Source organism: Schistocerca gregaria, chromosome 2 (genome assembly GCF_023897955.1).
Source record: "Schistocerca gregaria isolate iqSchGreg1 chromosome 2, iqSchGreg1.2, whole genome shotgun sequence".
In the NCBI taxonomy this organism is placed as follows: Eukaryota; Metazoa; Arthropoda; class Insecta; order Orthoptera; family Acrididae; genus Schistocerca; species Schistocerca gregaria.
The window spans coordinates 988,720,693-988,747,270 of NC_064921.1; the positions used below are offsets into that span (position 1 = coordinate 988,720,693).

At 44.5% G+C, this 26,578-nt stretch overlaps 1 protein-coding gene and 1 non-coding gene across 6 annotated transcripts in view; one reads left to right on the forward strand and one right to left on the reverse strand.

Annotated features, from left to right (window-relative positions):
• The window catches only part of LOC126335484 (L-threonine 3-dehydrogenase, mitochondrial), a 265,944-nt gene that overhangs the window by 128,347 nt on the left and 111,019 nt on the right, over window positions 1-26,578 (reverse strand). For all 5 annotated transcript variants that reach the window (XM_049998808.1, XM_049998805.1, XM_049998804.1 and 2 more), the window contains exon 2: window positions 6,078-6,257. In XM_049998808.1, coding sequence (XP_049854765.1) covers window positions 6,078-6,246 — 169 coding nt within the window. In that variant the 5' untranslated portion in view covers window positions 6,247-6,257. The remainder of the gene's footprint in view (window positions 1-6,077; window positions 6,258-26,578) is intronic.
• On the forward strand, window positions 122-195 carry Trnat-ugu (transfer RNA threonine (anticodon UGU)). The gene has a single exon. It is a non-coding gene; the product is annotated as a tRNA-Thr (tRNA).

The window sequence follows — 26,578 nt, forward strand, 5'->3', positions numbered from 1 at the left end:
CTTACATGGCAGACGCTCTATCAATCTGAACCACCGAGGGGACAGATGAATAGCGCGACTGAAGGGATCTCACGGGAAGCGTGCAAGGGATAAGTACCTGCAATCGCGCTATTCATCTGTGTCCTCGGTGGCTCAGATGGATAGAGCGTCTGCCTTGTAAGCACGAGATACCGGGTTCGAATCCCGGTCGGGGCACACATTTTCAGCTGTCCCCATCAAGGTCTATCAACAACACCTGTCGGCAGCTGAGGGTTTCAATTAATCATCATAAATTGCAAAACGATATAGAAAAGATATGTCTATGGTGCGAAAATTGGCTATTGACCTTACACGATAAATCAGTCAACTCTATAGGCTGAAAATTAAACTAAATAGCTACGAATTACAATTACGAACAATTTAAACTGAAAAGAACACATAGAAAATGTTGCTGGGAAGGCAAACCAAAGACTGCGTTTTATTGGCAGAACGATGTAACAGGTCTACTAAAGAGACTGCCTACAGTCCACCTGCGTAGCTGAGTGGTTACGTGCCTGCCTCCCATGCAGCGGGCCGGGTTCATTACCCGGCCGGGTTGGAGATTTTCTCCGCTCGTGGACTGGGTGTTGTGTTGTCCTCGTCACCATTTCATCCTCATCACCGGCACGCAAGTCACCCAATGCGACGTCGACTGAAATAAGACTTGCGCTCTGCGGCCGTACTCCCACGGAAGGGGCTTCCCAGCCAACAATGCCATACGCTCATTTCATTTTTTTAGTGCCTACACTACGCTTGTCTGTTCTCTTCTGGCGTGCTGCTTTGCGGTGTGGGATCCTTACCAAGTTGGATCAGCGGAGTATACCGAGAAAATTCAAAGAAGAGCAGCAAGTTTTGTACTATCGCAAAATAGGGGAGAGAGTATCACTGACATGATAAAGAATTTGGGGTGGTCAATATTAAAACAAAGGCGTTTTTTGTTGAGGCGAATCTTCTCACGAAATTTTAATCACCAACTTTCTCCTCCGAATGCGAAAATATTTTGTTGACACCGACCTACATAGTGAGGAACCAACAAGATCAGGTGAATTTGGTGTCCAGGACATGATCGTGAGTTAACTATCATGTTCCTCAAACCATTGTAACACGATTATGGTCTTGGTACATGGACAGTGATCCTACCGGTAGATGCCATCGCCAACGGGGAAGGCATCGACCATGAAGGGGTGCAATAAATCTCACGTAGTCCACAGCTGCCATTGTGCCCTCGATAGGTACTACAGGAATCGCAGGTCACTGTCCCCTATAGCATAACACTTCCCCACCGACTTGTGTCCGCCGGCCGGAGTGGCCGTGCGTTTCTAGGCGCTACAGTCCAAGCCGAGCGACCGCTACGGTCGCAGGTTCGAATCCTGCCTCCGGCATGGATGTGCGTGATGTCCTTAGATTAGTTAGGTTTAATTTGTTCTAAGTTCTAGGGAACTGATGACCTCAGAAGTTAAGTCGCATAGTGCTCTGAGCCATTTGAAGTTTTGACTTGTGTCCTTGGCGAGGTGGATGTTTCGAGCAGGTGTTCACCTGGATGACTGTGTGTTGGACATAACCATTCACCTAGTGTAATGAGAAATTCAATTCATCCGACCAGGCGACAAGTTTTCATTGATCTATGGTCCATTCTCAGTGATCCAGTGCAATAGTAATTGGCGATTTCGTTAGCTCAGCTTGGCAACGTGTAGGGATTGTCCGCTGCGGAGCCCCGAGCTCAACACCAGTGTACTCCGAAACAATTGTACCTGCACCAGGGCTGTACTCTGTCGTCAGATCTGGCAAAAAACCACAGCCTATGCTGCTTCACAGATCGGGCAAGCCTCTGACCTCCATGATATGTGACGAGACATGGACAGCCAACACCCTGCCACGCACTAGTGGTTTAATCGTCTGTTAACCACTTTCTGTAAATGCTTACAGCACCAGCACGTGAACAGTCGACCAGCTTCGTCGTACATCAGGTGCGCATTCTCAGGCTCCGGGCCATGACAACCTACCCTTCATCAAAATCGCTTATCTGTCTTATGCCAGTGTATTTTCTCATTTGGGTTCGTACCATAACTGGACTGATTTCCCATTCATCTCTGCTCTGCTTATGCGGGGTGATTAAGTTGCCTCTGTCGATGTCTTTTTATGCGATCTGCACTACGTCAGTATCAGGAATGGGGCCCAGACAGACGACAGCCGTGTAATCGATATCAGTTTCCTCTCAGAACTTTGAGAAACGGAATCGTACTGTCAGAAAGACGTACCAGGGAGGGTTGACCGTGAATCGCATGGTACGAGGGGCGTTTGAAAAGTCCATGCAAAAATAAAAACTACCTACGTGTTTGGGGTAAACCTTTTTTATTTTTCGACACAGTCTCCTTTTAGACTTACACACTTCGTCCAACGCTGTTCTAATTTGTTGATCCCTTCCGAATAATAGGAATTGTCCAAGTCTGCAAAGGAACTATTAGTTGCTGCAATCATCTCCTCGTTTGAATAAAGTCTTTGTCCCGCCAGTCATTTCTTCAAATTGGGGAACAAATAGTAGTCTGAAGGAGCCAAGTCTGGAGAATAGGTGGGATATAAAACGAGCTGGAATCCTATTTGTATTAGTTTTGAGGTCACAACTGCTGAGGTGTGTGCTGGTGCATTGTCGTGATAGAAAAGGACTTTTTTGCGGTCCAATCGCCGGCGTTTCTCTTGCAGCTCTGTTTCCAAACGGTCTAATAACTATGAATAATATGCACCTGCAGTAGTTTTACCCTTTTCCAGATAGTCAATGAGGATTATCCCATGCGAATCCCAAAAGACAGTCGCCATAACCTTTCCGGCCGAAGGACTGGTCTTCGCCTTTTTTGGTGTAGATTCTCCCTTGGTAACCCATTGTTTATATTGTTGTTTGGTCTCAGGAGTATAGTAATGTATCCATATTTCATCCACAGTGAAGAAACGACGCTTAAAGTCCTGCGGATTCTTCCTGAAAAGCTGCAAACTATCCTTGCAACACTTCACACGATTCCGTTTTTGGTCAAGCGTGAGCAATCGCGGAACCCATCTTGCGGATAGCTTTCTCATGTCCAAATGTTTACGCAAAATATTATGTACCTGTTAATTCGAAATGCCCACAGCAGTAGCAATCTCACGCACTTTAACTCCCTGTCATCCATCAGCACATCATCGATTTTATCAATGATTTCTGGAGTCGTAACCTCCACTGGGCGTTCAGAACGTTCAGCACCACTTGTGCCCATATGGCCGCTCCGAAAATTTTGAAACCGCTTATAAACTGTTCTAATAGAAGGTGCAGAGTCACCGTAATTTTTATCAAGGTACTCTTTACTCTCCCGAGGCGTTTTGCCTTACATAAAGTAATGTTTAATCACCATACGAAATTCTTTTTTGTCCATTTTTTGACAACCACTCGACTTCCTAGATGCACACGAATGCCAAACACAAAGAAATAGACCAATATGGCTGAAACTTGGTGAGCGTTCTTTCCAAAGATCATACTAACTAAACATGACCTCGATACGCACCGGTGGTGCCATCTCTCGGACTTTGCACGGACTTTTCAAACGCCCCTCGTATTTTAGAACCGAGATGTGTCGAACTTCAGCCGTACTTATCCACGTGTCTCCAGTCTTTCTTTGTGTAATTAGCGGTGAAGTCATACAGGTTTGGGATGTCTCTGTAAGTTTATTCCGTCTGTAATAATTAATCTATTTGCAAATGCTTCAGAAACGTTGCCTAATACATTCTACACTACTGGCTGTTAAAATTGCTACACCACGAATATGACCTGCTACAGACGCGAAATTGAACCGACAGGAATAAGATGCTATGATATGCAAATGATTAGCCTTTCAGAGCATTCACAGAGGGTGGGCGCTGTGGCGACACCTACCAGTTTCCAACCGATTTCTGGTACACGAACAGCAGTTGACCGGCGTTGCCTGGTGCAACGTTGTTATGATCTATCGTATAAGGAGGAGAAATGCGTACTATCACGTTTCCGACTTTGATAAAGGTCGGATTGTAGCCTACCGCGATTGCGGTTTATCGTATCGCAACATTGCTGCGCGCTTTGGTCGAGATCTAGTGACTGCTAGCATAATATGGAATCAGTGGGTTCAGGAGGGTAATAAGGAACACCGTGCTGGATCCCAACGGCCTTGTATCCCTAGCAGTCGAGATGACAGGCATCTTATCCGTATGCCTGTATCGGATCGTGCAGCCACTTCTCGATCCTTGAGTCAACAGATGGGGACGTTTGCAAGACAACAACCATCTGCACGAACAGTTCGACGACGTTTGCAGCAGCATGGACTATCACCTCGGAGACCATGGCTGCGGTTACCTTTGACGCTGCATCACAGACAGAGCGCCTGCGATGTTGTACTCAACGACGAACCTGGGTGCACGAATGGCAAAAAGTCATTTTTTCAGATGAATCCAGGTTTTATTTACAGCATCATGATGGTCGCATCCGTGTTTGGCGACATCACGGTGAACACTCATTGGAAGGGTGTATTCGTCATCACCATACTGGCGTATCACACGGCGTGATGGTACGGGGTGCCATTGGTTACAAGTCTCGGTCACCTCTTGTTCGCATTGACGGCACTTTGAACAGTGGACGTTACATTTCCGATGTGTTACGACTAGTGGCTCTACCCTTCATTCGATCCCTGTGAAACCCTACATTTCAGCAGGATATTGCACGACCGCATGTTGCAGGTCCTGTACGTGCCTTTCTGGATACAGAAAATGTTCGACTGCTGCCCTGTCCAGCACATTCTCCAGATCTCTCACCAATTGAAAACGTCGGGTCAATGGTGGCCGAGCAACTGGCTCGTCACAATACGCCAATCACTACTCGTGATGAACTGTGGTATCGTGTTGAAGCTGCATGGGCAGCTGTAACTGTACACGCCATCCAAGCTCTGTTTGACTGAATGCCCAGGCGTATCAAGGCCGTTATTACGGTCAGAGGTGGTTGTTCTTGGTACTGATTTCTCAGGATCTATGCACCCAAATGTCGTGAAAACGTAATCACATGTCAGTTCTAGTATAATATATTTGTCCATTGAATACCCGTTTATTATCTGCATTTCTTCAAAAAAAATGTTCATATGTGTGTGAAATCTTAAGGACTTAACTGCTAAGGTCATCAGTCTCTTAGCTTACTCATTACTTAACCTCAATTATCCTAAGTACAAACACACACACCCATGCCCGAGGCAGGACTCGAACCTCCGTCGGGACCAACTGCACAGTCCAAGACAGTAGTGCGTTAAAGCGCTCGGCTAATCCCGCGTGGCCTGAATTTCTTGTTGGTATAGTTATTTTAATGGTCAGTAGTGTATTTCACCGCCGGCACGAAAGTAACAGGAGATATCAAAATGAGAAGTGTGGAAGAGAAAGCTATCAATGTCTGACTCGCTGCGTTAATGTGCTAAAATAGCTTCATAAACGAAATTTGTACAGTAGCTGTAAGATGTCTTGGTTTACTTCACCAATTAATCTGCGATAGTTTGACAACGCGCTTCGCCTCTCCAAAGCGAAATTTCCAACAACACTGTTCTGTCATATGGAGTTGCATAAAACGACGTTGGTAGGGTTGGTTCAAATGGCTCGGCGCACTATGGGACTTAACATCTATGGTCATCAGTCCCCTATAACTTAGAACTGCTTAAACCTAACTAACCTAAGGACATCACACAACACCCAGCCATCACGAGGCAGAGAAAATCCCTGACCCCGCCGGGAATCGAACCCGGGAATCCGGGCGTGGGAAGCGAGAACGCTACCGCACGACTACGAGATGCGGGCCGTTGGTAGGCGCAGCTGATTCATCCTGAACTATCTCCTTACTTTGTCACGTGCCCCTGTGCCACAAGTTGGCATTTAATCTTGTGTTGGGCAGTGTCATAATGTTGTGACTCATCAGTGTGCATCAGTCATCTTTGTAGGAGAATTAGACCGGGCAGCACTTGTGTATTTTCTTGAGTAAACGGACATTTGTACACACACGTAACGCACACGGTGACGGAGTGGCGACTGACCTGTGATGAGGATACGTGGCGGGTGTCCGGCAGCAGAGCAGAGGTCCCTGGCGACCTGTGTTCTGGACACCTCCCTGCTGGTCGCCGACACCGCCGCCGCCCCCAGCAGCATCCGGCAGCTCCTCGCCGCCCTCTTCGCCGCTGCCGCCAGCTGCCCAGCCAGCCACATCACGGCCTCTCCTGTTCACATTGCATCAACAAGCACGTTACCCGCCGGTTGCCGTCTGTCCGAAGGAAGCAACGAACCAATGAAGACAGAACGATTCTACATCTAGGTACATACCACGCATATAAAGGGCAGTCAAATCAAAACCGAACACCTGCCACATTGTGATCGTGGAATGGTTCCTTTCAAAAGTGATCACCACAAGCATTACAACATTTACCCTATTGGGAGACGAGACACTCAAATCCTCATCATTTTGTTTTGCAGCTCCTTGTATTGGCCGCGTTTGCAGTTAAAATTGTTGGACGTGGGGTCCGCCAGTTATTCAAAACACCGTTTTTTCTCAGTACCCAAACACGTTTCGGCACCACTGTGCCATCATCAGTGGGTTTTCGTTTTTATTATTCTGCAATGTGAACATTTTTGTTAAATGATTATAAAAATATGTGCATCTTTAATTCAGACAACAGATCGTTTCTTTTTGTAAATACCTTTACATTTGGTGTTAATGAATTTTCTGGATCACTTGTGTGTTAATTAATACAGCTAGCTTGTCAGCTGCAACCAAACGATGTTGACGAGAAAGTTTTGCAACCAAACGGTGTTGATGAGAAAGTTTTTGCTGGGAGTTAATCTATCTTCTAGAATGTAATTTAGTTTGTCGCGCCGGCCGCGGTGGCCGTGCGGTTATGGCGCTGCAGTCCGGAACTGCGGGGCTGCTACGGTCGCAGGTTCGAATCATGCCTCGGGCATGGGTATGTGTGATGTCCTTAGGTTAGTTAGGTTTAAGTAGTTCTAAGTTCTAGGGGACTTATGACCTAAGATGTTGAGTCCCATAGTGCTCAGAGCCATTTGAACCATTTTTTAGTTTGTCGCGATGTTTTCGCGCCTATACTCGTTTTTGCTTACGTGTGTGTGTGTTTGTGTGTGTGTGTGTGTGTGTGTGTGTGTGTGTGTGTGTGTAGACTTTATCTGTTTGTGCTGCTTTTATTTGCCGGCCGCGGTGGTCTCGCGGTTCTAGGCGCGCAGTCCGGAACCGTGCGACTGCTACGGTCGCAGGTTCGAATCCTGCCTCGGGCATGGATGTGTGTGATGTCCTTAGGTTAGTTAGGTTTAAGTAGTTCTAAGTTCTAGGGGACTAATGACCACAGCAGTTGAGTCCCATAGTGCTCAGAGCCATTTGAACCATTTTTGCTTTTATTTGTAAGTCTACACACACAACACACACACACACACACACACAAACACACACACAAACACACACACACGCACACACAAAGATAAAATGGAAACAAAATTCAAATTTGGCGCCGAACTCTCTGGTGAAAAAATGAACACTGGATGGGCTGGGACACACAACAAATCACAATCACACTGTGTTTTGGTGAAGTGAAAACTGTTTTTACTGCGTTATTTGTGGAAAATACTTGTTATAGTTACGTTTGCATCACAACACCTCAGCATGATGCGGAGAATGGAAGTGCTTGCTACACCAGAACGTAAGTAAAAACGAGTGTAGGCAGGAAAACATCGCGACAAACTAAATTACATTCTAGAAGATAGGTTAACTCCCAGCAAAAAATTTTCACACCAACATCGTTTGTTTGCAGGTGACAAGCTAGCTGTATTCATTAACACAAAAGTGATCCAGAAAATTCATGCACACCAAAAGTAAAGGTATTTACAAAAGCCGGCCGCGGTGGTCTCGCGGTTCTAGGCGCGCAGTCCGGAACCGTGCGACTGCTACGGTCGCAGGTTCGAATCCTGCCTCGGGCATGGATGCGTGTGATGTCCTTAGGTTAGTTAGGTTTAAGTAGTTCTAAGTTCTAGGGGACTGATGACCACAGCAGTTGAGTCCCATAGTGCTCAGAGCCATTTGAACTATTTTATTTACAAAAAGAAACGATCTTTTGTTTGAACTAAAGATGCACGTAATTTTATAATCATTTAACAAAAATGTTCACATTGCAGAATAATAAAAACGAAAACCTACTGATGATGGCACAGTGGTGCCGAAACATGTTTGGGTACTGAGAAAAAACGGTGTTTTGCATAACTGGCGGACCTCACATCCAACGATCAAATGCTGTTTCGTAGAGCGCGGTCGGTCTCTGACGGATAAAAACAGCACCCACTCCTGCACTTCCTCGTCTGACTAAAACCGTGGTGCGCGCATGTGTTTCTTACGTCGCCAACGATGTGAAAATCTCACAGTCAAAGATCCGGGCTCAACGGATGACGTTGCAGTGTTTCCCAACCATATCGCTGAAACGTAGCTTTCACCCGATTGGCAGTTTGTGGGCGGACATTATCGTGCAGTAGGAAGATTCCGTCCGACAGCACTCCTGGGCGTTTTGACTTTACGGTGCCTCGCAGTTTCCGCGAAGTGTCTTCAAAGCGCTGCGCGCTGATTATCGTTCCACGCTCGAGCAGCCCGGAGAGCAGCGTGCCCTTGCAGTCAGGGAAAAAGGTCATCATGAAGTTACCGGAACCCGTGGGGTGTTTCCATCGCAGCGAGGGAAAAACAACTGTTTGTATGCCTCCGTAAAAGTCCTAATTTCTCTTATCTTGTCTTCGTCGTACTTACGCGGAATGTTCGTTGGCGGCAGTTCTCTAAATTTCCTCAATAGTGTTTCGCGAAAAGAATGCCGTCTTCTCTCCAGGGATTCCCGCCTGAGAGTACGAGGTATCTGCGTAACACTCACGTGTTGATCAAATCTCCCGCTAACAAATCTAGCAGCATGCTTCTGTATTGCTTCAATGTCATCCTTTAATCCGATCTGGTGGGGATCCAAAACACTCGAGAAATAGTCAGGTACTCGTTGGTTGGTTGTATACAGGTTAAGGGACCAAGCTACCAGCTCATCTCTCCTTAGTTCACAAAACAAACCTTAGACTGCGTAATGTAGTGAAGTTCATCTGGCCGCTTTGCTGTGATGTATGGTTATGGTAGGATCGAGGCGCTTGGGGCAATAACGAAGCCCGGAGTTAAAGTAGTTGCATAGGATGGAAAGTGAATGTTGGGTTAGGTCGGCTTCTGTACCTATATCTATACACGTACTGCACAAACCACCTTTCGCGTGTGGCGTGGGGTTCTTGGTTTACTACTGTAACCCCCACCCACGCTTTTTCCTGTTCCTGTCGCGAATAGTGATCGGGAGGCCGGATTGTTGTTAAGTCTTCGAGAAAAGTCGAATATCTCTGATCCTATCGTCATCGTCTTATCGCGAAATATGTATAGGATAAAGCCATGATTGGCTGACTGGTCTACGAATGTACGCTCTCGCAATTTTAACAGTAAACCACGCCGTGGTGCACATTGCCTCTCTTGCAACGTCTACCAGAGGAAATGGGTGACGATGTCTCTTACAACAGAAAGGTTCGCAGGAGAGCTTCTGTAAAGTTTGGAAGGTAGGAGACGGATACTGGCAGAAGTAAAGCTGTGAGTACCGGGCGTGAGTCGTGCTTCGGTAGCTCAGATGGTAGAGCACTTGCCCGCGAAAGGCAAATGTCCCGAGTTCGAGTCTCGGTCGGGCACACAGTTTTAATCTGCCAGGAAGTTTCAACAGAAATATTGTCTTCAGACAAATAAAAGGATCTGCTTTGATCTCCGTTACGCTTTTGCGTTTACTAAACGAACCTGTAACGAAACACTCTGGTTTCTTCGGATGTTCTGTATTTCATCTGTAAGTCCTGTCTGGCAAGGCTCGCACACTGACAGGCAATACTCAAGTGTCGGTCGAATGAGTGTTTTGTTACGTGCTTCCTTCACTGATGTCCTACGCTTCCTGAGGGTTCTGTATCACAGGGAGCATGTGGGGACCCGTCTGGGCTTATCTACGGTGCGAAGCATCCTCCCCTCCTCTCCCCGCCACCCCCCTCCCCCTCCTCGTCTCATCTGACTCGATGTAGGGATGAAATAGTGATGTAATAAAGAGCAACTGCCTAGACCGGTGGATGGTCTGTCAGTCTAAAAGAAGAAGGGAGTGAATGTATATCAAAGATCAGGAGGACAAAGATGTTGATCAAACAAGTTACAGTCTCAACAAGCGTAACTTAATACTTAGCAAAAGAAACAGTAAATTTCAATGAGTATAACGCTATTCTGTACATAAATAAGCAAGTCAAATGTCGTGTTGAATATATAAGCGTATAAAACTAAAATTACTATCATTCCTCTAATTATTTTATTAAATTTCTTACTTTATTTCGTGAGTTATGTAAATAAAATAATACCGAAGTTAATATTTCATCGCATCGCTATAACGTATGTTAAATGTGCACCATTTGAGACTTGTAGTAGTCATAAACATGTTAAATAGTTTCAGAATGTAAGTACAAATGTGTAAGATTTCGCCAAGTTGGGAGACAAATGTTATGCGGTCAAATGAAGGTGATACGTTTTCTCGCATTTCCCTAGCGTACTCTCATTAATCACGCCTGAGGTATACTGTAACTCATTAAATCTGCTACTATTAGGTGAAAAAATGAGGAGCACTTAGCGCCAGTTATATGCATACAGTCCTTGGAAATGGGGTTGCAGCTTCTAAATGCGTTGGACCATTACTGCAAAACCAAAAAATGTGATGGAAAACTGAATATTGTTAAATAACAATACCTAACTTAGTTATGATGCAGCCCACGACTTAATGTCTATTAATAGCCCAATAAACGAAAAAGGAATGGCAACTCATACAGACCAGTTATCGTTTCTCGGTGATAGTAAAAACTTTCGAAACAATCATAACCCACAGACTATAGGCGAAAGTGAATAATGTAATCGCACAAGAAGAAATCGGATTCAGGGACAACCACAACCCAGCCGACCCAGTTCTAAGGTAACCAGTAAAGCAACAGAGTATGCAGCATGGCAGACACAATAACAGCACTTTTCTTGGATATCGAATCCGCGTTCGACTGAGTGTGTGTTGCTCTTTAAAACGTACATTTCAGATTCCCTTGCGCAGTCGTGCAATTAGTTGCGAACCTCACAGGCGGAGAAAGTGCAAGGCTAAGCTAGTGATCGGGTATCGACATGATTCACGCACATGGCAACGCCACCACAAAGAGCAGTCACATGTCCACTGCCGTACAGAATCTATAGAGCTGACATTCCTAAACTGCTAATGATACTGCATACTGGTGTCACACTCCAACGTGGTGTTGCATAGCAAAGCTGTTTTCGGGTGCACTAATAAATTTGCGAAGCTATTAATCGTCACTGATGGTAAAAGAACCAAGTTCGACTCAGACCGTATGTCACGACCATACAACTGACCACACGAAGAATGCCAGTACTGCAGAAGCAGGACGACGCACAACCCTCATTGCTGCACAGCTAGAAGAGCTATGGCAAGGAGCGCAAACGGTGCAGTATGACGGCACCCAGAACGTCGTTCTGAAAACTCTGCAGTACGGAGTAATAACTTGCAACTTACGGGCTTCGCTGCTCCAAAGCGTGCTACTACGAATGAGAAATACAGACAGAGGAAAAACCGTCCGTGTTTGAGACACCGCGGTGTGGACAGACTCGCTGACACGTCTGTTTAAACAAGAGCAAGTAGCCACCTAAAATGCTAGATGACGTGATATCTGGCTTTAAATACCTGTGTTTAGCATAGCTCATCCTCAGTCTCTCTGTTCATTCCGTCTGCATCACTGATCTCGACGGAATGACAGTTTCGCCAGTTACGGTTTCGCTGCTGGCGTACCATGATGAGCTGCTTGCCGCTGATCCGATGACTTCAGTTACACTGAAGAGCCAAAGCAAGTGGTACACCTGCCTAATATCGTGTAGGGCCCCCGCGAGCACGCGGAATTGCCGCAACACGACGTAGCATGGACTGCACTAATGTCTGAAGTAGTGCTGGAGGGAACTGACACCAATCCTGCAGGGCTGTCCATAAATCCGTAAGGGTACGAGGGGGTGGAGATCTCTTCTGGACAGCACGTTGCAAGGCATCCCAGATATGCTCAATAATGTCCATGTCTGGGGACTTTGGTGGCCAGCGGAAGTGTTTAAACTAAGAAGAGTGTTCCTGGAACCAATCTGTAGCAATTCTGGACGTGAGGGGTGTCGCATTGTTCTGCTGGAATTGCCAAAGTCCGTCGAAATGCATGGTGGACATTAATGGATGCAGGTGATCAGACAGGATGATTCCGTACTTGCCACCTGTCAGAGTCGTATCTAGAAGTATCAGGGGTCCCATATCACTCCAACTGTTCGCGCCCCACAGCATTACACAGCCTACACCAGCTTGAACAGTTTCAAATTCAAATGGCTCTGAGCACTGTGGGACTTATCATCTGCGGTCGTCAGTCCCCAAGAACTTAGAGCTACTTATATCTAACGAACCTAAGGACATCACACACATCCATGACCGAGGCAGGATTCGAACCTGCGACCATAGTGGTCGCGCGGTTCCAGACTAAAGTGCCTAGAACCGCGTTCGGCTTTGAACAGTCCCCTGATGACATACAGGATACACGGATTCATGAGATTGTCTCCCGTACACGTCAATCCGCTCGATACAATTTGAAACGAGACTCGTCCGACCAGGCAGCATGTTTCCAGTCAGCAACAGTTCAATGTCGGTGTAGACGGGCACGGGCGTGGCGTAAAACTTTGTGTCGTGCTGCCATCAAGGGTATACAAGTGGGCCTCTGTCTCCTAAAGCCCATATCGATGATGTTTCACTGAATGGTTGGCAATTTGACACTTGTTGATGGCCCAGCTTTGGAATCTAAAGCAATTTGCGAAAGGGTTGCACTTGTGTCACGTTGAACGATTCTCTTCATTCGTCATTGGTCCCGTTCTTGCAGGATCTTTTTCCGGCCGCAGCGATGTCGGAGATTCGATGTTTTACCGGATTCCTGATATTCACTGCACACTCTTCAAATGGTCGTACGGGAAAATCCCCACTTTATCGCTACCTCAGAGGTGCTGTGTCCCATCGCTCATACGCCGACAATAAAACCACGTTCAGACTCACTTAAATCTTGATAACCTGCAAGTGTAGCAGCAATAACCGATCTCACAACTACACCAGACACTTGTTTTCTTATATAGACGTTGCCGACCGCAGCGCCGTATTCTGCTTGTTTACATATCTCTATCTTTTGAATACGAATGCCTCAATCAATTCCTTTGGCGCTTCTCTTTATGAGACTGCAGCATGCCTGCTGTGGGTGGACTTGGTCACTCCACGCCGTCGCTCCTGATAGGTCGCAACCGTGACTGACAAAAGATGCAGACCAGTGGAGCCTTCCGTTGCTGAAGGGCTTAGCCGACTGATTACAAGCTGCCATTTTCTACTTGCTGGGTTGACGCCTCAGTGCCGTCTCCGATGCTGGCTGTGTGTTGAGGGAGCCCTGGGCTGTCGCGTTCACGACAAACGCCATCGCCATCCGGAAGATGCCGTGGGTACAGGTCTAAGCGCGCTCCCCTCTTGGAGTGCGCTGAGTTCACCGGGCCGCCACACGGGTTGCCGCTGCCGCCCTCGCGCAGGGTACCTGACCTACCGCACACTACCAAACTGTTTGGGTGCTTTGTCTAGCATTTCTCGCCGACGCCTGGGTGAGCAGCCCGGCCTGTACCTGAGCTCTGGGGCAGACAATATTCATTGCAGAAAACGCTTTGATAAAATCTCGGCCTCCGACGCACTGTAAGGTTACTGCCTCACTTGTCCATCCTCGACGACCGCTACCTCCCTGACCCGAGGGGTGACCGTTACAGTGCGATGAATCAATCTTTGCTAACCAAGTGGAGGGTAAGACCTAACCCCACAAAAATCTAATTAAGATTATTCTGATATTAACAATTATTAATTTGTAAGCACAGAATGTGTACTAATTAAATATTTGACTCTGTAGACAGGAAATCAACCCAGAAACGTGTTAAAATATGTTGGAATACAATTAGACAAATTGAGGAAAATACAACAGACAAAAATAGACAAGTAGAGAATAGATAGCTGGAGACCTAGCATATGACTTTTCTGCTGCTTCATTACATCTCTGCTGCCTGATCTCTCTAGAAAGAAAATAAAAGATAAATTCAAGGAGCAATGAGCTATATATGCGATTAGCAGGTTAAAATGTTGCAGATCCAAGAAAACTCTATTTCAGCATGAACTTAGTACTGGTGAGATGTGTGGCGGTAAAAGCTGTGAGGAAGACCAAGAGAGGAATACAGTAAGCAAGTCAAAAGTTGTCAGTTACTCTGAGATGAAGAGGTTTGCACAGGATAGGGTAACATGGAGAGCTGAATCAAATGAGTCTTCACACTGAAGACCACAACATCGACATATGCCCACACGTCATTCTTGAAGCCACATCAGATATACTCTACGAGTCACTTGTAAACAATAAATAAATAAATAAATCATAGCCTACATTGATCAGCTACGTGAACCAAATTATGGGATGATCTAGCATAGAGGCGTAGAGGGATTACCTAGAATTGAAGAGATATGACTTCATGACAAAAGGAATTATTGATGTGTCAGTCAGACTATCCAAAGCAACAGGACACAAAATTTTATAAAAGAAAACATGGTCTGCAATAGGCTGTATCGTAAACGTTCTTTATTTAAGTCGTACATGTAGCTAATTTTGACCATAAGTCATTTCAGGCACATGTTTGATATTAAATATTATATGATGGCTGTTTAAAAGAAAAGATACGAAACCACACTGAGGGTGTAATTAAAGCCTTTATTTAAAATTAATAACCAGAGGCACGAGCACAGCGTTCCCTCCGTTTTATGAACCAAAGGATTCTCTGGTCCCAGAATTTCTGTGGGTCTAACAGGAACCAATCCTTTATGGTGTACTTCAGTTCATCGTCCAAGTTAAAGCGCTTCCGCCTGAGATGTTTCTTTTTCCGCGGACTAAACACATGAAAAGCGCAGGGCGACATGTACAGGCTGTAGGGTAGGTGCCCAAGCTGCTCCAGCTTGAACTTGGCCATTGCGCTTCCTGTGACCTTGGAGACGTTTGGAGGCCCGTTATCGTAGAACAGAGCCATTCCCTCCGTGAGCAGACCAGACCGTTCGCTCTTGATGGACTTGTGTAGGCTACGAAGCATGTTGCTAAAACGTTAAAAACACTTTTCTTGGATTGTTTGGTAAGTTTACACTGGTCATCTTTTCCGCTATTTCGCACGTATTTTCCGCGTTTGGCTTACGAAATTCGTAACCTAACATCAAACCTTTTCGTGACAGGAATGCGCATTTCATCTCATTCAAAAGAAAAAATAAAGCATGTATTGAGACGAATTACACCTGAATATGGAACCACAAGGTCCGAAATGTATCGTGTACTGAATAAAACGCGAGAACTTGTGGCTGAAGGTATTTTTTAATTCATTCCTCGAGTGTACTTCACACGTCACATACTGGTAACTGTACTAGTTGACTCCTAGTCGAGCTGTAGTACTGAAGAGTACAGTTACCAAGTAGTACTGAAGAGTACAGTTACCAACATGTGACGTATGGTGTTATACTTGGAAATTAAAAACATCTGATAACTGCAATATACAATATGTAATATCAAACATGTGCTTGAAAACGACTTATGGTCGAAATTAGCTAATCACGAGATCTAAATAAAGAACGTCTGCATTACAGGCTACTACGAGCCACGTTTTATTTTATAAATTGTTGTGAGGCTGTGGACTCACACAATAACAAAATTTTAAGGACTCAAAATGTCTTGACATAAGACAGGCAGTCCCAACTGAGGATTTTCTGCAGGGATATTTTTCCTTATCCGTGCGGCGAATGCTGGGGTTAAGTAATAATTATACGAACATCTTCCTCCCATCCACCAGCATCAGATATTATGTCCAAAGCAAATAGGAATCCCAATTATAAATAATGTCACAACATCATTAACTACAACTGGCTGAAAAGTGCCGCACCCTAACGCAACCGTACATCTCCTTCATAGATGGAATGAAAAAAAAAAAGCTGCACCACAAGCTCACTTGATGTTTGATTGAAAAATCCCTCACTCTACAGTGGATCATTACTCGAACGGGACGTCCTACCAAGCGAATGAAAAGTAATATACGAGGTGCGACAATAAAGTAATGAGGCTGATGTGAAAAAAATTGTTGCTTGCCGTTTTAGTCACGTTTAGTGTTGTCTCATTCAAAGTAGTAGTTCTCTTCTGATTGCACACACTTTTTCCAGCGCTTCTGCCATTGATGGTAACATTTTTCGAACTATTCTTCTGTAATACCCTCAAGACCCTTGTCAAAACTTTTTGGACATCTTGTGTTGTTTGAAAATGGTGTCCCTTGACCGACGTTTTGCCTCTTGGAAATAGAAAAAAAGTCGCACGGAGCGATATCTAGTGAATAAGTTGGCTGTGGTAGTACTGAAATTTGTTTTGAGATTAAAAATTTCTGTACTGACAGAGCAGTATGGGATGTCGCATTATCGTGATGCAGAATCCAATTATCATCAGTGATAATACGGATCAACAATTCTGGATTGATTTCTGTTTGCTCTAACAGATCGGCTGTCACATTTTTCCGTGATTCTCGCTGTTGTGGTGTGAGATTTTTGGGGACAATTTTTGCACAAATCTTTCTCATACCCAGATCTTCAGTTATTATAACATGAACCGTTTCTCGATTGATGTTCAGTTCTTCTGCAATCATTTTGACGCATAATCTTCGATCAGATCGTACGAGTTCACGCACCCTGCCTAAGTTGACATCTGTCAGTGAGGTTGATGGTCGTCCACTGCAGTCTTCATCTTCAATATTCGTTCTATCTTCACTAAACATTTTATGCCAACGAAACACTTGACATAACCTCCTCTCCAAAAGCCTTCTGAAGCTTACCATAAGTTGTCGTCGCGTTTTCACCCAATTTAACGCAAAAAGAAATGGCATACCGTTGCGCAATATTATACGGTTCCATTTCCGTGACGAGAGATACAAACATGTGTTAACTTATTACAGCACAATTCACGACTGAACAGTTGCAACGATATGCTGCTTAGACTAGTAGCAGCTTATAGACCAAGGTCAAAGATATTGTGCCTACGCAAGCCTGCAGAGTTGCCATATCCTGCAAATAAAATCAGTCTCATTACTTTATTGTCGTACCTCATATATATTGTAACTGCTCAAATATAAAAAGATTAATGTCAAGAAATTTAGCTTTGAAATGAAATTTTACACTTTGAAATATTTTATATGAAGTTATTGTCTTAAATTGTGAGCGGTTACAGCGTAAAATCTGTAGATTTGTACAAGTTATATTCCTGTTATGACGTTAGATATTAGGTAAATCAATGAATCATGCACGTACGAAAAGGCATGAAGTAATTTAACTAAATTTTGTTTTGACGACTTTAGTTTTGAGCGCAGTTATTTACGTTATTACGCATTTCGTAATGAAGCCCAAATTCCCCGTCAAAACGAGAAGAATTTGTACACTGTGAGGCGTTAGAAACTTCCAGTTCCGTATAAAACACGGTTTCTTTTTATCCCCATGCTACAACTCGTTCGTCTTTGCAATACTCTGCTACATGACTTCCATAGTAGCAAAAAGAAAAATTAGACCAACTAGTACTATGGAAATTCCTCCTTATGTAAGATACTGTTGATTTATTTTTCTTTCATCCGTACCTGATTCAATACACTTCACTTATACCTACACATTCTGAAGAAATTAGATCAGTGAGTTAAGCTTTAACATATCAAATCTATTTAATTGTTGGCGTGTTGCTTTATCGTCAAATGTGATAAACTGAAAAATATGCGCAAATCGATCCCGTGCCAGGACTGCTGTAAAGACCACACGTCGAATACTTTCGTCTGTTGCCCACATTTCAGAAATTGATTCCTTTCTGCGGTAAAGTGCTCCAAAAGTACCACATCGAAAAACACTCACAGTTTGGCACAATCTGGGTCTGATCTAATTCTTATTCTGTCCAGAGAAGCATTTGCACTGCAATGCTGAACAACAGGTAATGCTTCAGCATTCGTGAACGTGCATTTAGTATCTACAATTTTGCTATCAAAGAACATGTTGAAAATTTTGGACATTGTGGGTGCAAGACCACTTGCATTATTTGTGCCTGGAAGATCAATTGACAGTGTTGTGTTGATGACAGCGATTCATGGGAACACTAAAATGGCTGTTCAGTAAACACATACCCTTCGTCAGGATCCCCATCAGTTTCCACTGGAAATGCCACTTCCTTCTGAATTCACTTCAAGGTTGTCTTCCGATTCTGAAGCAGTTTGTTCTGGAATAAAGTCCTCTTCAGGTTCTCTCCAGACATATTCTAGGTCTCTGAGATTACACTTACCCAACATCCGATGAAGTCATCATCTCAGATTTGCGTGCGGGCAATTTTTGAAAATTTTGGCCTTCGCATTATGAAAATTAAAAAAAAGGTGAATCCATCAAAATGTGTTACGTAGTATACGAAGTGGGATCCGCCATAGAATATTTGTTTGTAATATGTATTTTAAACACACGCAGACACTAATAAAAATAAAGAATACAGTGATTCTTACAGTTGCAGCGTTATCACCAAACATCGCTCTCTGGAGTCGCCAGAGGATGCCGCTTGGTGTGTGAAGGCTTAAATACTTTGTATTTTTTAAAATGCCACTGTTACATGTGTGCACAGAAAGCACCAAACACTACTGGTATAGTACGAAAATAACTTAAAATAATCTGGGTAGTAGAAAGCCATATTTTAAATCTGAACTCAACAATAAAATGAAAAAATTGGTGTTATTGCAGGTGGTTGAAGTTTATATCCTGTGCCAATGTCAGTCTAAGGCAATAAGACGTGTTAAATGAGGTAACGTCAAATATTTTCTTCACCATTTCAAAAATAATTTTATTGGCCCAATTTTCGAAAATTGCTGTAGAAGCAAACGCATAATATAGACAATAGTTTAGGTTCCTTGCGTATGTCATTGACTTCAGCTATTTATTCAAAAAAGAACTTAATAGTGATATCCCAAGTAGTTTAAAGGCTGAATTACGCGAACTACCTCCAAAATTTTCAGACAAAAGTAACTCAGAAACCAGCTGAAGTCAACGTATCATGTGCTGCAACATTATTGGGTAAAAGAAACGTAAATGAAAGCGACTTGCATGAGACAAAATTTCCATTCCAGCTTCACCAGTTTTGGTATGACCCGTGTTATCATGGGCAGGAGGCTGTTTGAGTGGTCTACTGCCTCGCCTTACTAGCTGCTGGTGACGAGGTTCAGGTCCTTGTCTCTGCTAACTGCCTCAAGTTTTTCTGGGACAAGATTGTGTGAAAAGGGCTCCACTAAGTCACGTAAGGGCAAGGGAGGAGATATTTCAATAACGAGGAAGCGAAATTGGCACACAGGCCACAAAACGAAACACCTGCAACAAGCTAGAAATCACATGAAATAAATTAGATGGTAAATATTTGATGATCTATTGCAGATGCTGCGAAATAATTGAAATCAAGTTATTCCAGTCAGTCGATGTGTATAATTAGCTGAGATTCTGATAACTACAAGGGCATAAAGCACGGACACAAAGTTTCGAGAACAATGTATGTTTCTGAAAATCAGATTTGTAGGTAAACCACCAGTCTCAAAGGTTTGGGTTGTTTTTTTAAATCAAGATTGAACATCCTATATTTCCTACAAAAAAGAAAGACCCACTTTATGTTATGAAATTTTTATTAATATTTTGGATTATCATTGCTATTTTAATTCGCAAAAATTTTGTTATATAGTGATAATGACAATAGTGTCCTTTTGACAGTTGTGGAGTACGTAATTACTGTGAAACTAGAATCATAACTTAAACAACAGATACTGAATGCACCACACACACAATTATGACCTATTTCAACAGCTTCATTATCGTCGTTATCATCTTCATTAAGTACATTCTGTGGCATGAGGTTCAGAGAAACCTATCTGCCCACTTTGGGCATGAGATATAGTAGTTTCGTTTAATCTTTGTCTTTCACGGTTGATATTTGCTTTCCATCTACGTATGTGGGCAATATATTTTGCAAGGCTGTGTTATGTTCGACGCGACTTGCCGATAATGGTGGGTTGAGATCGATTTAGTGGTTTAGGAGGAGATGTAGAACATACATACATACATTACCGCTTTCGGGAAACGGCGCCCATCTACAGATTTGTTAAACAACTCAGTAAATTACAATTGGGTTCCGATTCTATGTTTGCAAAACTTATTTTTTTAAACTAATTATAGTGCGAAAGTTGTATAACATACCATACAAAGTATGTTGTAGTTTCAGAGGAACCTATCGTAAAGGTGTTGTCAGTTCACTGTGATATACTAAAAACACGCTTGCATGCTTGTTGTAGCTGGGATTCACAGTCATAAAAATTTTTTGGACGACATCGTCTTTACGCCAGTGACTGTTATAAGTTTTTATTACACTGTTGCAATTTCGGCCTTAGGCCATTCTCAAGATCTGATATTACGGCTTTAAGCCGACAACGTCACGAGTGTATTTAACAGTATTGACAACGACATACAAATGTGTCAGCTTACATTACATTACGTTGATATGGCTTAAAGTGATAATGTCAGCACTTGATAATGGCTTAAGGCCGAAGTTGCAATAGTGTAATAAAAACTAATTTCAATGCAGCAAATAGCATTGTTGTTAAGAAAGCAATAGAGGAGCCTAAGTGATGATAATTAACACAGCTATATCAAAGGCTGCTCAGTATGACGGTGTTACCATCACATATGAAGACGTATTCTGGTACCATTAGAGCCCTCTCAAAATAACATTCCTTCAACGATCTGTCATTATGCAAATTCAGTTTACACGACACTCTTAACATTCACGCACGAAGCGGGTGTGACACTACTTCAGTCCCATTTGTGCGAAGGCTGAAGAAAGTCAGCATCGTTTACGAGAAAAGTCTTTACTGTATTGAAACAATTAGACACAATAGCACACCGAAATCTGAAGTAGTGGAAAGGTTTATTGGGACATTGTAAGGTGGAGAAACGAACAGAGATACACTAGACGATCATTGCCTCTGACTATTCTCTGAATCTGTGACAAAATATAAATTCCAACTTGAGAGACTACCATATTGTCGAGATTCCTTTCTTACGTACTCACAAGTACAGGCACGGCAGGGTAACGAAAACATTCAATCATCTTGGAGCTGGACGCTGACGGAAGAGGGGCTATCCTCGTGAAGCTCCAGATTCCTTACTGAAAACCATTTCTTGGAAACGTACTAAAGCATGTCGGAGAGGGGCCTGTAGCTTTAAGAGAACAGGAAACGTGTACTCTGCCACTGTCAAACACTGTTTTGGCAAATGCATGCGACAGTTCACCCGTCCTGGACGTTGACGAGAAAACGCCGAGGGAGACGTCGGCAACGGGTAAACGGGTAGTGGTTAATAAAAAAGAAAAAGAGAAGAAAAGAAAAGGATGAAAATGTGGGAAGAAATGATGAATAAAAAGGAGTTTTAAAATCGCTAATGACCGTAAAAAAAGGGAAAGAATGAAGTGCAAGTCGGACTTCGTATTACGTAAAAGTTATTGGACTTCGTGATTCGGAATAGCTATTGTTGCGGTGGTCCTTGTGGCGTTTCTGAGCAAAAGTCAAACCAATTTCCACTACAAAAATTAATTGAAAAAAACAACACACAATAACAAATGTGACTAACAGAGGGAAATGGGGTAGATAATAGTTCATCCTTTACGATGTTAACATGTCTTCTTTCGTGCGGCGTCCAGGTCTTCAAAAATCTCCTACTTCATTTCTGCATATAAGTAGTAGCTGCTCTGAAATCTTGCAATCGTCCAGGAATCACTAACTTATACAAATTAAAATCATCTTGACACTGAATGCAATTTATTTTACGTTGCTACTTCCATCCTCCGAATTTCTTAACAACTTCCACAATATGTCTACACATTAATAATTTTTTTAGGTCTGCATTAAGCTCCCGCTCTCGAGACAAAAAAGAAACGGATAGAAAAAAAGAGTTACCATTTTATTATTTTCTCTGCCGTCGAGTGCTCATACCGCTGCGACGGTATAATTTATATCTGAGGGAACGAGTGTAGCGCGGCGAAATTCAAAGTCCCGCTACATCGGAGTAAGAAGTACAGTCGAGTGCTGCTAGTCCTAGCTCTGTTACCTCTAACGGCTAGTGTGTGGATCTAAGTACGACGGGAAATTAATGGTCGGCTTATCTGGAAGCATGGACGGGCAAGCTATTATGGATTAATGGGCATAGTGCTGAAGAAACTAGGGCTTAAATGTGAAGCGCACTGTGGGCCCAGTCGCAACAGTAAAAGCCCGCTGCCGCATTGTGTCGCTGCCGTGGACTTCCGTCGATCCACCGACAACGAGGGAAGTAAGATCTAAGTAATTTTCATAGGATAAAATTGTAGAAGGCGTGCCAGTGACTGTGCTTTTCTCCGAAGTTGAACTATTAATAACAAGCACTTTATAATCGAAGTGTTGCAGTCGCCGAGGAGGGGAAGTCTGAGGGCCAATTTTACTTGTCTCGTGGACCAAATAAGTCAAGGTGATAAATTCTTGTCTCATTCTGTGTTCTGCTGCATGTTTTGTCATTCCCAAAAAATTTAGTTTTTTAAATATGCATTTAGCTGGTAACAACTGACATTGTATTAGGAGGAGGAGATGTTCTTGTAGTGTTAATCTTTGATATTTAGACCGCGAAAAACGTATGGATTTTTCTTTTTGTTTCCGTTTGTACGCATCCAACAGAAATGAGCATCCCGTTGGGGGCAGCATTGGGGTTGGGGGCCCGTGTGGTTCTTTGTGTTATGCGTTGACAAGTATGAGTACCTACCATTATTATTTTTTAAAAAGTAGCAAGAGTAAAGTTATAATGCTGAAGATTGTTCTTTTTGCAGTCTTTTGATAATTTCAGAATTTTATAGTTGCTTTAAACGTCTGGATCTTGGTAACTATATGGTTAAAAGTACATTTAGGCAGTGTGAATTTGCAAGAAATTTGATTTTCTGCGTGAAAGCTCTGGGTGCTTTTGTGATAGGACGCAAGCGAAAAAATCGCAGAGGAAAAACTGCAAAAATTGCCAAAGTTTGGCAGGTTTTCGGTTTCACCCAAGTTAGCACACAGAACGTACGTATAACATACTGGAAGTTCATAAAATTCGAACTTTTTGTAAGGACTACTGTGCCTGCCGACTGGACTGTTGCTGTCCGTAAATGTGTAAGATTGTGCTTGGTGCCGGCCGGGGTGGCAGAGCGGTTCTAGGCGCTACAGTCTGGAACCGCGCGACCGCTACGGTCGCAGATTCGAATCCTGCCTCGGGCATGGATGTGTGTGATGTCCTTAGGTTAGTTATGTTTAAGTACTTCTAAGTTCTAGGAGACTGATGACCTTAGAAGTAGAGTACCCGTGGTCTAGGGGTCAGTCGGCTCTCAGCCGTAGCAGCGTGCGGACGGCCCCGCGCGCCGGCCCTTTTCTCCGCTGCAGGTTTGTTTACTTCCGCGTCGTAGCTTTAAGGCTTGTGTCCGTCCACCGTGAACAACATGTCGAGCGCTTACCGCCGTGCGACCCTTAAAGTTTCCTTCCCAGCTGAACATGCGCGACCTCGTGCACATGAAACTGAACCGTTCCTACGTGAAGAAGTTCGTTTAGATCCTAACCACGTTATCGGAATCCATTTTTCGATCACGAGTAGTGTCGTTCATATTAAAATGACAAACACCGAGGTGTGTGAAGATGTTATTCGCCGCCATACCAATGGACTTAAGTTCAAATACTCTGTTGGTCACGTCGGAGCAGTAACACTTGAACTCGCAGAGTACGGTCAACGCACGATTAGGGTGTTTGAACTACCATACGGTAACGTCATCGGTAACGTAGAGGAAAGATGGCAAACCTTCACGACCTACCATGTCCTTAATGGTGAGCGTCAGGTCAAAATTGAACTGAAAAAACATATACCATCATACCTGACAATTGGCGGTGTGCGAGCCAATGTCATGTACGACGGCCAACCCCGAACATGTGCGGGTTGTGGACAAGAAGGCCACGTCAGATCCGCCTGCATGCGACGCCGCCTGATCCAGACGCCGGTCGGCGAGGAAGCGTCCCCAGCGGTGGTCACTCAGATCCCTGTCACATATGCCAAGGTTGCCCAGGAAGGTAGCACCTCTACACAGGGTCTTCCTGCTCTGTTGACGTCGTCTGATCAGGCAGATGCAACCGCTACTGAGATTCCTTCTGAGGTGCCACAGACGCCAGATCCTGACCTTCCACATCATCGCAGCACTGTGACTGAAAATGCTGCTGAGATGGACGTTGATTCGGGAGTGGTACCTACTTCTGCTTTCCTTCAGACTGGTCCGGAGTCAGACGAAGGCCACCCGCAATCAGACTCGGAACGACCTGTTCGAAAACAAGGGTCGACACGAAAGAGAAAGAAACGTAGCCGTACACCCCCTGATGAATCCATTCTACGGATGGATGTCAGAGATGCAGAACCGAAGATGGACGACAAACCGCTCTACGATGTCCAAAAGTCTGATGCGAACGACCCGCCACAGGCGACCACTGGCAACGACCACCCCTCCTTACTGGCGCCGTCGCCCCCACAAGTCGACGTTGAAGAAAGTCTATATGCTGAGCCGAAAACTACGTCTCCTCTCCACATGGGTGATGTACACAGTCGGTACCCTACCGCAGTATCAGTCTCCTGGGCAGACGACGTGGAGATCGAAGGGACTGGGGTGGACGGTGCTGATGATGGGGCGCCCCCATCGGTTGCGCCCGCGCCCGCAAACTCTCCACAATAGCAACCTCTTCAGCGGACCGGCAAGATCGACGACCTCTCGCTCCTGAAGAAGCAGCCCCACCTGTGCCTGTGGGACTCCAACACCAGCATTATCGTGTCGCAACGATTAACCTCGCGACCATTCGTGCGCCCCACAGACTAGCGCTGCTCCGCGATATGATTTATGATGCGGACATTGATATTGCGCTTTTTCAGGAAGTGCATGTCGCCGATTGTTCACCACCACATGGCTTCACGGTGCATCTTTCTCCCGCTTCGGACACCGGTAGTGGTGTTGCCATCATCTTACGAGAAGGTCTTCCTGCCGAAGATGTCCTATACCTCCCCAACGGCAGAGTTATGGCCCTTACTCTCTTTGGTGTACGCATCGTCAACATTTATGCGCCGTCGGGCTCCAGCTACCGTCGTGAACGCAATGCCTTCTTCGCAGATGAAGTTACACCCCTTTTTATGGGACCACACGATGACTGGGTCATGGGTGGAGACTTCACCTGCACCCAGCGACCTCAGGATCAATTGCCGCGTCACTCACCATGCGCAGCTCTGGAAACAGTCGTGACGCGGCTACAATTTGTCGATACGTGGGGACATGGGCTTTACGTACTAGACTGGCACTCCTCTAGCCGACTGGATCGCATCTACATCTCGCGATCCCTAATTAAACACACACGACAGGCCGAAATCTGGCCTGTTGCTTTCTCATATCATGAGGCTTACTTCTGTGACGTTGTTCTTACAAGACAGGCAGTATGGCACGGACGTGGTTTATGGAAACTGAACACGGCACTTCTTAATTCACCTGACTGTCGACTTCTAATAGAAGACACTTGGATCACATGTGATAGACGCCGTCCCACGTATCCGTCTACCATATCCTGGTGGATCCAGTGTGCAAAACCTGCTCTTCGAAAAACTTTGATCCGATATGGCAAAGATGTTGTCGCCTGGAGGAAGAGCACTATGGACTTTTACTACAGGATCCTACGAGAATGCTCCACGATGCCAGCCTCCCCTGAGCGCCATACAAGGATAAACCATGCTAAGGCCCAAATCTCCAAGGCACTTGGAAGGAGCGATAGTACGATCTCGTACTGCTGATCGCATGCCTCATGAACATCCATCTATGTACCATATCATCCAAGAACGCCAACATCGTCGCCGAAAATTTATTCCCATCATAACAGACCAAGATGGGCGTCGCTACGTAACCCAATCTGCAATAGGGAATGTGCTTCACGCCCACTACCAGCAGCTCTACGCCGCAATTCCACATTCCCCAGAGTTGATCGAGGAAGTCTCACAGCTCAACTTCGGTGGTCTCCCAGGAGATGCGGCGATTGACTTGGTGTCAGAGGTGACTGATGATGAAGTCCGCGATGCGATCCGAGCAGAAACCATCAATCGCTCCTCAGGACCCGACGGTCTTCCCCTCGAATTTTATCGCACCTTCCGTGATTTGTTAGAGTCCACCTTCACCTCCATATGTCGGGAACTGATGTCTCCGG